The sequence below is a fragment of the Chelonia mydas genome, chromosome 12 (genome assembly GCF_015237465.2).
Source record: "Chelonia mydas isolate rCheMyd1 chromosome 12, rCheMyd1.pri.v2, whole genome shotgun sequence".
NCBI lineage: Eukaryota > Metazoa > Chordata > Testudines > Cheloniidae > Chelonia > Chelonia mydas.
In genome coordinates, this window is record NC_051252.2 from 30,135,369 (window position 1) to 30,148,786 (window position 13,418).

At 38.0% G+C, this 13,418-nt stretch overlaps 1 protein-coding gene across 11 annotated transcripts in view; it reads left to right on the plus strand.

Annotated features, from left to right (window-relative positions):
• WWOX (WW domain containing oxidoreductase) overlaps positions 1–13,418 on the plus strand; it is a 675,021-nt gene that overhangs the window by 321,053 nt on the left and 340,550 nt on the right. For 3 of the 11 annotated variants that reach the window (XM_043525930.1, XM_043525933.1, XM_037877519.2), the window contains exon 9: positions 9,058–9,121. The exons of the other annotated variants lie outside the window; for them this stretch is intronic. In XM_043525930.1, the coding sequence (XP_043381865.1) occupies positions 9,058–9,121 (64 nt within the window). The remainder of the gene's footprint in view (positions 1–9,057; positions 9,122–13,418) is intronic. 11 annotated transcript variants of the gene reach the window in all.

Sequence of the window (13,418 nt, forward strand, 5' to 3'; positions counted from 1 at the left end):
CCTGCCAAGATGCAGGATTTGTTGTGTCTAAACCATCCAAGAGATCTAGCCTGCTTTTGAAATCCTCCAGTGAGGGAGTTTCCACAACCTCATGAGTAAATTTAGGCAGATGACAAGTCCCATTGAAATAAAGTAAAGCATGTTCTGAAGTATCTTACTGAATCAAATCAAGATCTAAGTGAGTGAACAAGCAAAAAACAACAAAGAATGATGTTAATTTATTTGGAAAATTATCTTGGTCAAATGTGATATGTTATTTATGATCATACAGTGTATTTTGGAAAGGTAAGGAAAATCTTTGTAATATGAGACCACTGAATGGTGCTCCCATATTGACATTTTACTGAGAAATGGAGAAACATCTCAATGTTGGGGGGCATGTTATAAAGTGTGGGGATCAGTGAAGTTCTCCTACATCAAAGGTATTATTTCAAAATAAATATGTAGGGCCAGGTGCATGCAAGCGTGTAGTCCCACAGGCACAAGTAGGTAAAATGAGCAGGATTTGTTTTGAAATCCATCTATTCCTTCACATTCCTCTACAGTATTTTAGCACAGCCTCCTCCCTGTTCTATTTTGTTGTTATCTTTGTGTTTATACTAAGCCTGAATGATGTTTGAAAAGTTAAGGAGTAATATTTTGATTTCTGAGAAACAGATATAATAAAGTCGGCATGATAAACCCCATCAGTATCTTCAGGGAACAAGTAAATTAAACAAGTAATTATATCCATAATGTTTTTAGAAGGTAGAAGATTTAAATACACTGTATGACTCTCATCTGAATGTAGCCTTTTGTCTATAGTATTTCCTGCCAAAAAACCTCCTGACAGGAAATAAACATTAAAATAATCTTTAATCCCTTGTCTGGTCTATTACCATTAACAATTGATGCACTTTAATTTTGTGGGATTTTAACTACAAAATGGAATGGCTAAGTAGTGATAATTGGGTTTGGAATTATACAGTCATTTATATCAACAGAAATGCAAGTGGCTGGGAGGGTGATTAATTATTTAACATTTCCTGGCTGTGGTTCCTATTATAGAATTTTCTGATAAGTTCTGCTGTGAACAATTATCACCAAATGAAAGTAAACAAATCTGTGATGTGAAGTCTTCTTTATAAATTAAACTATATTTAGAAGATGTCTATTTGCATTTACTCTACTTTCTTCTTGATGGAAGTGTTACAATCAGCTAGTTTTCTCCCCTTTCAAGGCATTTGCAGACTTATACTCCAGCGTCTATGCTACATGAACAGTTTTCATTATGACAAATAAGAATCCAAACTAAGAACCTATTAATACTTCCAATGTCATCTGTTTACATTCCCCCTCCCTCCCCCGTAATGGTGCCAGTAAATGACAAGTGTTATAATGAATCCAAGAGCTGGCAACAGACTAGATAACTGACCCTCACGCACTCATGTAGCCATGAGTTGAGAACTCTGGGCCTTCTGCTCCCACACACAGGTCTCCACCACCCTTAGCGGCGAGTAGCAATATTAGATCCCTTATCTTCTATGAGTGCAACCTCTCTGTCTCTCTCACTCACTGTTACACATGCATACAAACACATACTCACACACAGAGTACATTACAGTGTCACTTTGGTACATTGTATGAATATATCTTTGTAAATATGCATTCTGGCAGTGATTGCTATTCATCTTTATTTTGTTTATTACTGGTTGTTTACTGAAAATATCTGTGCTATTTATCTGACTGTGAAGAGTCATTCTAATTTGCCCTGACCCGTCACCCACCCTGCAATTTTCCGATATGCCACCAGAAAAAAAACACACCCCATTTGACAATTATTGTAAAAGCATTTACAATCAAATCCTTATTTACTTACCACACCCAGTAAATGCACTTGCCTGTGCTACCCAGAAAAAAAATCTTACACACTTCTACAATATCGACAAGAGCAGAAACAAAAACCTACAGTCTAACAACATTATTATTATTTGTCGATTTTATTATTTTTATTACTGTAACACCTAGAATCCTTAGTCATGGACCAGGACCCCATTGTGCTAGACTCTGCACACACACAGACCAAAAAGACATTGCCTGCCCCAAAGAATTTACAAAAGAGCAACCGATGGATATAGCCAGATGTAAGAGGATGAGGAAACAACGAGACAATATTGATCAGCAAGACAGGCTGTGATCTCAGCACACCAGTGGCCTAACACCTCTCAAGTTGTTTGTAGGCTTCATGGCCAAGGAGAGTTTTAAGGGGTGTTTTGAACAAAGGTAATGGCATAGGTTTGCAGATGGTTACAGGGAGTGTCTCCTGGAGGGAGGAGGGGACAATATGGGAGAAAGCACAAAGATGCTTGTTTAAAATTTTAACAGGTGGACAACAGATCTGGTATCATAGGCCAATCACAGGTGGCCGTATACATCTTGATAATGAATGAGAGATGATAATCAAGGAAGGATAGGCCAAAAAGGGCCTTGAAAGAGAAGGCAAGTAGGTTATGTTTGATGTGATAGAAAAGGGGAAGCTAATGGAAGGATGTAAAGAGAGGGATGATGTGGTCCAAGCAGCAAGATAGGAAAATGTTCTTTGCAGCAGCATTCTGAATGCATGTGAACAAGACAAGACTGCATTTGTAAATGCCAGAGAAAAGGATGTTGCAGTACACATGAGATTATAAGAGCCTGAATGAGAGTTTGAGCTGTGTGGATGGATAGGACAGGTTGTATCTTTGAGTTGCTATGAAGAAAGAATTGGAAAGATTTAGACATAACTTGGATGTGAGGACCCATAGAGAGGGCTGAGCTGAAGATGATACCTATGTTATGAACCTGAGTGATGGGCAATATGGTGGTATTGTCTACAGTGATGGAGAAAGGAGGTAATGGGGAAGGCTTGGGAAGGAAAAATGAAGAGTGCTTTTTTTGCCATTCTGAACTTGAGCTGACAGCTGGACATCTACGTGAAGATAGCAGAAAGACATACCAACATTTTACTTTTTACAGAAGATAGGGGTCTGTAGTAGAGAGGTAGATCTGTAGTTAAAATTTGTAGTTTTGGATGAGATTACCCCCAGGGGAGGGAGGCAGAAGAGACTGACCAAGGATAGATCCCTGTGGAACCCACACAGAAAATTGGAAGGGGGAAGAAGAGGGTTCTCTCAAGGACACGTTGAAGGAGTGATTAGAGAGGTAGAAGAACAAGAGTCACAGAAGCCAAGGGAGGACAACATTTCAAAGAGGAGCATGGTTGACTGTCATAGGCAGCTGACAGGTAAAGGATGAGGATGGAGTAATGATACTGAATTATGGCTAGTAAGAAGTCATTAGAGAATTTGGTGAAAGTGGTTTCAGTGGAGTGCCAGCGATGGAAGCTGGATGAGAGAAGGACTAGGCTGGAACTGGAGGAGAGGAACTCCAGAAAGTAATTGTTGACAGCAAGTTCAGTGAGTTTAGAGGGAAAGCGAGATGGAGTGATCATGAAAAGGCAAGTGGGTGATGGGTGGGTTGTTGTAACATACGAATAACTAAAGTATGCTTTTGTTCTGAGGGGAAAGAGCCAGAGAAGAGTGATAGTTTAAGGAGAAGAGAAGGGGGTGGGGGGAGAGGGAGAGAACAGTGGGCATGAAAGATGGGATGAGGTCACTAGGGCAAGTGGAGGGATTAGAGGAGGAGAGCAGATGAGAAAATTCTGTGTCTTAGTCGGGGAGAAGGAGAGAGTTGTGGGAAGAGGTAGGGGGAAGAGAAAGCAAGCTGAGGAGAGGGAGAAGGACACTTTTTTTTGACAGGTTTCAGAGTAACAGCCGTGTTAGTCTGTATTCGCAAAAAGAAAAGGAGTACTTGTGGCACCTTAGAGACTAACCAATTTATTTGAGCATAAGCTTTCGTGAGCTACAGCTCACTTCATCGGTGAAGCTCACGAAAGCTTATGCTCAAATAAATTGGTTAGTCTCTAAGGTGCCACAAGTACTCCTTTACTTTTTTTTTTCTATATTTGATTGGAAGATATTGTTGAGATCCTGTGTGGAGCGGGAAGTGGAGGCAGGAGGAGGGGAAGATTTGAGGAATGAGTCAAAGGTTGCAAAATGAAGGAAGAAAGTCAGCCTGATCATGAGATTTCCACCAGGGAAATGAAGCACTAGAGCACGCATGCAGGAAGTGGATGGAAGGGGTGAGCAAGGGACTGGGGTTGGCAGGGCAGACCTTGGCGTGGTGGAGAGGGACAAGAGTCGGGGTGGGAAGAGGAAAGTGACGCATGGAAAGAATCAGTAACCACATCAATGGAAGAAAGGGATGAGAGGGCAGGAAAAAGAGGGCTGAGAACAGATGAGAAATCATCAACATGGGTAGACTGGAAGTCAGAGGTAAGGCTGAGTGACAGGGCAAGGGAGGGTGGGAGCTGCCTGTTGATGTAGAAAGAGACCAGGTAATGGTTAGAGAGGGAAAACTCAACAGAGATATCAGAGTGAGCAGTGCCTGGTGAAGAGCAAGGCAGGAAAATCAGATATTTATGAGATGAAACATCATCCCTATAAAGGACCAGATTGTGTCCAATCTCACTTTAAGTGTGCAAGGAGCCTCTTCCATCCTTCCCTTTGCATCCTTGCACAGAAGCCACGGGTAACATCAATCCCCATGCTCCAGGGAACACAAGACCTGCTCTGCCTAGCAGTGCTTGCCACGTTGAAGGTGGCAGGGAGAGTTGGGGGCAGGCCTAACTAATGCCACACCTGCCAGAAAAACTAGTGGCTTGGAGTGGAAAAGTACATTACCAAAAGGCTTGGTGAAGTAGTCGAACTGGATGGGACCTCGTGCGGTGCAGAAGAAGTTTATCACTGTCTTCCAAAATTCCCACTCATTTCAGCTCTGCACTTTCCTTGACACAGAGCTGAGCCTTCAAAAGCAGAACTGAGTCCAAAATGTTAACTAGAGCAACATTTTTTAGGCCTTCACGAGCCTGATGTGTGAATGAAGTACTGCAAAGGAAACACAGCAAGCTAGTGTAAGAGAAGTTTGAAGTATGTTGGGCATGAGCCCAATGTGGTTTAATCTAGGTGTGCAGCAGCCTGGTATGGATGGAGTAATAGGTGTGTTGACCCTGTGTAGCTGTAATTTGAAGAAAAGGGTATGCTGATATTGCTGAAGCTGATCACACCATATATTGTCATGAAAAAATCACAGCATTAATAATCTCTTTTTTTGTTAAAACTATAAATAAAATATGTGTATCAGCCTTTACATGCTGTACAGAGCAATATACTGCCATCAGTAGCAAAGTATTAAACATTGGTGCATGCCATTTGACTTCATGACCTTTGGTTTCACAATCCGCTTTCCCTGATTTTTCGTTAAATAAGGCCTTGAGCTTATTAGCTGTATTTCTCACCCATTTCCTTTTTTAAAAAGATAAATTAAAAGTTTTGCTCATGAGACAGCGAGGAATACAATCCAGCTGCTTCACACCATATATTGCACTTTTCTTTAGACTATGATAGTTAAAAGGATAATTACAACAGAGTTTTTTGTGTCAAAGTCAAAACCTTAATCTGTTTGTAAATAAATATGCAAAAAGTTGAAACTTTATTCATCTACAAACACTGCAGTCTTGGCCAGGTCATGTCCTGTTAGTGAATATGTCAAACCCAACAATATGTGATAAATGGTAGTATGCATTGTATCACACTAGTATGTGGCTAGTTGAACTAAGAACTTGTGATTTCATTGTGTGGAATGTGTATATCTTTTAACACATTGCTGCTTATAGTAACATTTATATTTTCTGTATATATGTTTAGGCATATATAACATATAGAAAACACTTGTTTCAAAATGTAAAGTATATATTTCTCTAGGCTATATATAGACAGACAGGTATAGGTAAATAATGTGTATATACAGAAATATATATTTTTTACATTTTGAAACAAGTATTTTATTACAGATACTAATAAATATTAAGACATCTGTTTATTATTTTCTCCAGTCCTGGATGTTTTTACTGCATGTTATTTAAAATACAATTGTCAGCAGGAAAAATATAGCCTTAAACAATATTCAGAAAACTACTTGTACATGTAGGTGTGTACTCATATGCCTGCTTTTTGAGATGTCTTTCTGCAGAAGCTTATTCTTTTTGTTTTGTGTAAATAAAAGATTTATAAAAAGTTGTTTTGATTCTATTAAATTGGAGCCGGGATGAAATAACGCAGAGAGAAGTCAGTAGGATAAAATTTAACGCTATCCCCACTAGGTAAAGTTCTCCAATTAGGCATAGTCTCAGAAGATTTTAACATTTGAATGGCTGGGAGGGGGTACTAATTTCAACCTTAATGATCTCTGCTTTCGAAGTCAACATCACAAAACTTCACTTATAATTTTAGCACATCTGTCAGTCTGTGCTAAAAAGGAGCCCAGGGCTAGTGGGTGACTGAAGTCCCTTTTATCCTTAGAGAGGATTATATATTCCCTTCATGTGATGGGCACGGGGGGAAGGGAAATGTTAAAAAGCTCACTTACCTGATTGTTGCCCACATTTGCCCTGTTGACAAATAGAGAATTTCACATCAAGCCTTTAATTTCATATCCACAAACAATAAATAAATAACAAATGTATGTAAAATCTCATTATAAGGTATCTATAAAGCAACCAATTTATAATGCCACATATCCTATAATGTCACATAGTATCCAAGCTGGACATTTTTTTTCCCTTTCAATAGATTACATTGATTTCCTGTATGACTTTATCTGCTTAATACAAAATGGGACTGAACAGTTATTTGTCTGGACTTAGCCATTCCTTATCAAACATTTATGAATTAGCTATTGCTGCAGCATCTTCTTGTAAGGTCTTTCTTATTTTTGTTTCAGTAAAAGTATGAATGTGATGGCAGGGCTTTAATAAATCTAGCCTTTGAAAATGAAACGTATTTTGGGAAACAGTGTACGGGAGAGGTGGAGGAGTATGTCTATGCTAGTGCATTGTTTCTAAGACACTGGGTGGATGTCTATTAATAAGAGTGATTGACTCTTCTGCTTGGAGATTTTGGTATGTTAAGATTGCCAGTTTCATAGCTGCACAGTAGTTTGGTGTTCTTGGGATGAAATGTCCAATTGAAAAAGAGAGGTTTGCCTAAACCTGGCCAAATTATACGGCCCTCATGTATGTAGATAGAATAGGATTAGCATCAGGGTCATAGAAAGTCAGCAGATTTGATTTAGTCTTCTCTTTAATCTGCATAGAAGAATTGGAAAATAATACAAATAGCATGATCTCAATATTTTTTTCATTTTTCTTTTTTCACTTTGCTGTTCTTTGTCCTGAGCAAAAACTATTATGTAGACTCGAGTATAACGTTTATGATACTTCAGTTAAATGAGCATAGAAATATAGATTGATATGGATAAGATATTCTCTGTGCTGTGGCTTATTTTTGATCTTTGCCTTTAAAAGAAAATCACACAACATATTCAAGATGCTCACCTGCTGTTCCACACATTTTAATCCCTATAACCCATACATTTTCCAACCCATTTTACAATAATTAATCTTTATTTAGTGCCTTTCATCCAGGGATTTCAAAGCAGTTTACTAAGTGCTTTATGAAGTACTGAACTAAGCCTCAAATAATACCTGTGAGATGCTAGGCAGTTTTTATTCTACCTATTTTGCAGACAGGTAAGATAAAGAGAGGTTAAAAGACACACAGTGAATCAGTGAAAGGGCCAGGCAGTAGAACCTAAATTCCTGACTGCCTGTTTCCTTTCCTAACCATAGAGCCTTTTGTCTAAAACTGAAGAATGCTCCAAAATGTATGTGGAAAAGAAAGAGGACTATTCGCACAAACTATTAAAGTTAATAATTGCATAGTAAAGGCTTCTTAAGTGAAACCTCATTGTTATTTTATAATGATCATCATTTATACAGTGCCATAAATTTGCATGGCACTTACAAAGAAAACATTCCTTGTGATTTGCCTTACTTTGTCTTCACTTAATCTGTTCATAGTTGTTTTTTAACCCACTTATATTATACTGTATTCTACTTTGCCTTCTTTTTTATTTCTTTTCACTAGTGCTTGTAGTGACCTCTCAGTAAGCTTCCTTCTATAGGAGCCTACTATTCTGCCTTGAATGCACAAGGTCAATAATGATTACCCTGTAACTTTGAAGGGCACCCCCTCCTTAGCTTGCACAGTGTGTCGAGCCACAGTCTCCCTGCATGCCATAATTGTAATTTCTCTTGTAAACTGCAATACTGACAAAGGAATGGTTATTTCAGAAATACTATTGCACTAGTCCACTAATGTGTTAAACCTGGCAACAACAGGCTATAACTGTCTTTTTTTTTTAATTGTGATATTTTGCTGGCTTTATACTTCACATTCCTTTTAAAGCAACCCATATGAACGTAAACAATTTTGGAATACATTTCCAAAGGTGGTAAACAGCCTGTTCTCTTTTAATGTGTGGTTGGAAAGCTATATTTTTGTATTCAATATTCAGATGCTAAATGCAGATGTTTTAATTATTTTTTCAGCTTCCAAACATATGCATGATGATCTTTGTACCTTGTAAATGATCCAAATGCATGTGCACAGCACAGGAACGTTACCTGTCCTGAGTATCAAAGTGTATTAGGCAAGCTATGTTTATTCAGAAGCTGTAATAACAATTTAACATGATTTCTTATGGTGAATAGTCCTCAAACAATTAATGATAAACAAAGTGAGTCCAAAGAAAGTACATAAAAGAACAAAATAATAATATATATATAAACTGACTTGAAACAACTGACATTGACTGTTATGTCTCAGCCCAATAGCTGGAGCTATGGTTCAATATGATGAACCTGGGAAGGTTTTCCTAATGAAAGAACTGATGTTTTTCTGTGCAGTGCACACTACACCTTAACTTTTTAAAATTATGTGCTTTAATAGTTTGCATATAATTTATTGTTCAGTTTCCTATACTAGTATCAATTTCTGCTAATATCAGGATCACGGCTTTTAGAGGTTAATATGTTTAGTGAAATTAAAAAATAATAATGCCGATATTTTATTTTTGCAGTTTGCAAACATTCATTGTGATCTACTCACCCTGTGCCTGATTCAAAGATCTGTGGAGATATGTTGTAAGAATGCTGCTGATTTGATTTTCATTATCTTTTTCATGTGCTGTGCATTTTCAGGATCTATTGGGAAATGTGACCTTTTTTATTGTTATAGTAACAAACATTAAAACCAGGAAAAGGCCCAGGTAGTAAGTATAAGAAATGTGTATTTATGTAAATATCTAAACAGATATACATTAGTTTTAAAAACTGATGTTACCGAACATGAATAGTCACTTAAGGTATAACTGGAATTGACTATGTCATGTATCAGCCTAATAGCCGGAGCCCTGGTTCAATACAATGAACTTGGGAAGGTTTTCTTAATGAAAGAACTGACGTTTTCTGTGCAGTGGTTGCATTCATCAGACCACATAGTGTTCATTACACTACAAAGGCCTGCCAATTTGAATTGTTAGGATCATCGGTTAGGTAAATCTGATAGGGACAAAAGATAGTGAAGGAATGAGAGACTTCAGTACCTTAACACAATATTCAAAGTTAGGTTGCTTTGATGACCTTTCACCAGCGTATTAGAATCTACACTATATTCAGTAATGGGGTCCCAAGTTTCTAACCTGATTCTGCTCAATATGATCCTTACAGTAAGTTATTGGAATGTGTGCCCATCTCACTATTGGTTAGTATAAACATAACATATCTTATGTAAGGCAATAATATTTATTTAACTTGCCTTGTTTAAAAACTGTGGAGGTTATTGAAAAATGGAACTATCTTTCAATTAGGGCTAATTAGACTCTTAAAACCACCCTGGTTTGTGGTGCTAATTTGGAAACTGTGCCACATACTGGGGTTGGTTTCTTCAGAGAGACGATGAGCCCTGAGCCACTGGGAAATGGGAAAACCAGACATGCTGATTGGCAAGGTCAAATCTGGAAGGCCCCGTGCTGACTAAGGAGCAGGCGTATTAATTCAGTGGGGATTTGTATCCACTCTGTCCCTTGCTTACCTAATAGGAGCATTGTTACACTGTTTCATAGAGAGATTAGTGATTGAAAGGGGAGATTTACAAAGTAAGATAAAAGTTTTGATTTAATTCTCCTAACATCCAGCCTATTAAGAAGCTTGTCTGCAATATGAGGCAGCACATTGAATCCAAACTTGTTCTAAGTTCACAAATAGGACATTTGTTAAAACAGACACCCAAGTTGGCTTCGTAAAATCTATTTTACTAATAGTTCAGATATGTTGTTGTTCTACACCATAGATGCTCATCATTATAGTTAGTACATTATTATTGTAATTTGTTAGTCTCTAAGGTGCCACAAGTACTTCTGTTCGTTTTTACTCATCATTGGAGGGTGGGAGTCGTAGTTACACAGGACTGCTAGACTATGCGTCCATACCTCAACATCACTCCAACATCATCTTATTTGTCAGACTTTCTTTAAGTATATTTTAAAATATATAATTCCTGCTCTGTCATTTTTTTTTCCTTTTCTCTGTGGGCTTCATTATCAGATAGGTCTTTAGCATGATTCTTACTTGGCATTGCTATAGTACCTTCAATACCATGTGAGGATCTCAAAGCATTTCACAAACATTAACTGTTTACAACACCTTTGAGATAGATAAGATAAAGTGGCATGGGTCCTTGTTTGTATAAAATGGATATTAAAGGTCCCTTAACAGCCTTCATTAAAGATAGAAGTCCAAATCCTACTCAAGTGAATGAATGAATAGAATTTAGCCCAATGCCTTATTTTGTAGGAAGGTTCAAATCCTTAAAAAATTATCTTTTAAAATTCTGACCTTATGGTATTAAGTGTCAACGAAAATGTTGAAGGAGATAAGGCCCATACTGGTTATCTTACTCTTTTGGAAACCTGACTGAAATTTCTTTGAGAATTAATAAAGTCTTATGAATTCTGACAAGGAGCAAGACTTCTCAGTGCTCTTCAGTTATGTCAATAGCTAGTGCCTGATCTTATGAACAGTTAAGCAAGTGAGTAGTCCCATTGAGTTCAGTTACTTTTGGAAGAAAGTTACTTATGAGCAGCAATAAAGAGGGCAAACTTTACCAACTTGTTTAAAAAAACTAAATCTAGGAATTACTTTGCTTATACCGACCATGCAGCAATCAGTGAAATGCAGCAATTGCAACACATTGCAGCAGTATGCAGCAGTTTAGGGAAAGGAGTAAGTAATGTTTTAGGCTATTGTGGGAAAGATCCAGAATCATTAGTAAGGTTAGATCCCCCTCCTTCCATTGGTAAAGCTGGTGTGAATTGTGTAGAACTATTGATAGGTGTGGAAAAGGAGACTTGATAAAGTTGAAGTGTCTTATATCTGCCTGTGAGCATATGCTACAGTCTCTTCACAGTTATGCAAGCTCTTACTTGGACTGATGACTCAGAGCTATTGTGGCACAGACCCTCTGTGCTGACCCTCACATTCCTAACTAAGTCCCCTCAAAAGAGGAAAAAATAAAGCCCTTGACTTTAACTGCAAGGATCATACACTTTTTGAAACATGCTGCGAGGTTTTAAGAGCACAATCCTGCTCTGCTGCAGTGGCCAGCTGAGCCCAGGCTAAGCAAGCAACTTTAACTCCATCCCTGCTCACCTCTGCAGCCAACCAGCGGCTTGGATGTCTTGGGGAAATAGACTCACTTCTACCATTTCAGCAGGAAGGGAAAACTCTTCAGCTTCACCCCACCTAACTATCAGGGGCAGCTTGTCAGCATTCCGTACCCCAGTTTTTCTCTGGGGGGAGAGAGAGAGAGAGAGAGAGGTGGTACATGGGACTTAGAGTATGTGTTCTCCCTCCTACCTGCCTCTGCTGAGCATATCACCTTCTAGTCTCTTTGGTAGCAGACAAGTCATAGTGGTAGGAGAAGATAAGGGACCACACTAAATAGACTCCCTGACAGGAAGGCAGAGAGCACAAGGCCTTACAGGAAAAGGTGAAAACTTCAGTCCCTTAAATTTCTCAAAACTGCTTCTCTCTCCCATCACAGATAGAAAACTTCAAGAGCAACTTGGGATGGGATATGTCGGGGAAGAAGGAATCGCGGGTTGAGGGGGGTAGGAAAAGTGTGATCTGTACAAGAGATCACAATTGCTATCCATATGACATTATAGTTTAATATGTCCTCTGCCAAATAACAATTACTATACAATGGATAAACATCACAGTGCATGGACAATAGTCAGGAAAGGTTGTGAGAGTGAGTAAAAGTTTGGCTGCTAAAACAGATGATAGAGACAAAGAGAGCAAGCTAACATCTGGTATTGGATCAGTGTCTGTTGGTGGAAGAGACAAGCTTTTGAACTTCACAGAGCTCTTCTTCGGGTCTTAAAAGCTTGTCTTTTCCACTAACAGACATCAGTCCAATTAAAAGATGTTAACTGGCTCATTTTGTATCTACCCACCTTGTCTCTCTCATATCGTGGGACCAACATGGATACAAAAACACTGCAAAAAAAAAAAAATGTCAGAGACATTGCTGAAGAACAGATTAACTTAGTCCTTACTGCTATGATCGTACCAGAGAAATCCTATTGTTCAGACCACCACTTCATGGCAAAATAATTCAATTAAAAGGAAATTAAGAACAAAACATTCCACCTGATTGTGGCCCATTGGCACATATGTTGAAGTCAATGCTGCAAGATCTATTCTTTCAGATCCTAGGTTACTTTTTATGCCATAGGATTATGAAGCTGTCACAAGTATAGCCAACATTAAGTTTTCAAATAAATATGCTATATCAAAAAAACAAAAAAAAATTAATATTTTGAAATACAGCAATGCTTTGTGTTTTGAGGGCATTTTTCAATGTGTTTTGTAGGTTTCAAATAACAGAAACGTTATTTGATAACCTTTATGTCGTTTGTTTTTGAAAAACTAAACCTTCCTTATTCATATTATGTGACAGAGCCAGAAGAGACACGATCCTCCTACATCATAATATTCCTCTTATGGTGAATTCCTCTTGCATATCATATGTGTTATTCTGTACACAAATGATTGGAGGTAAAAAGCCATCAAATTTTCCTTGCATCATTTAAAACAGTGGTTCTCAAACAGGGGTACACGTAACACTAGGGGTACACAGAGGTCTTTCAGGGTGTACTAGAGAAGTCAGCACGAACTAAAATTTCATGCACTGACTTGTTTATACTGCTCTATATACTATACACTGAAATGTAGTACAATATTTGTATTCCAGTTGATTTATTTTATAATTATATGATAAAAATGGGAAAGTAAGCAATTGTTCAGTAATAGTGTATCTGTGACACTTTTGTATTTTTATGTCTGTTTTTGTAAGCAAGTAGTTTTTAAGTGAGGT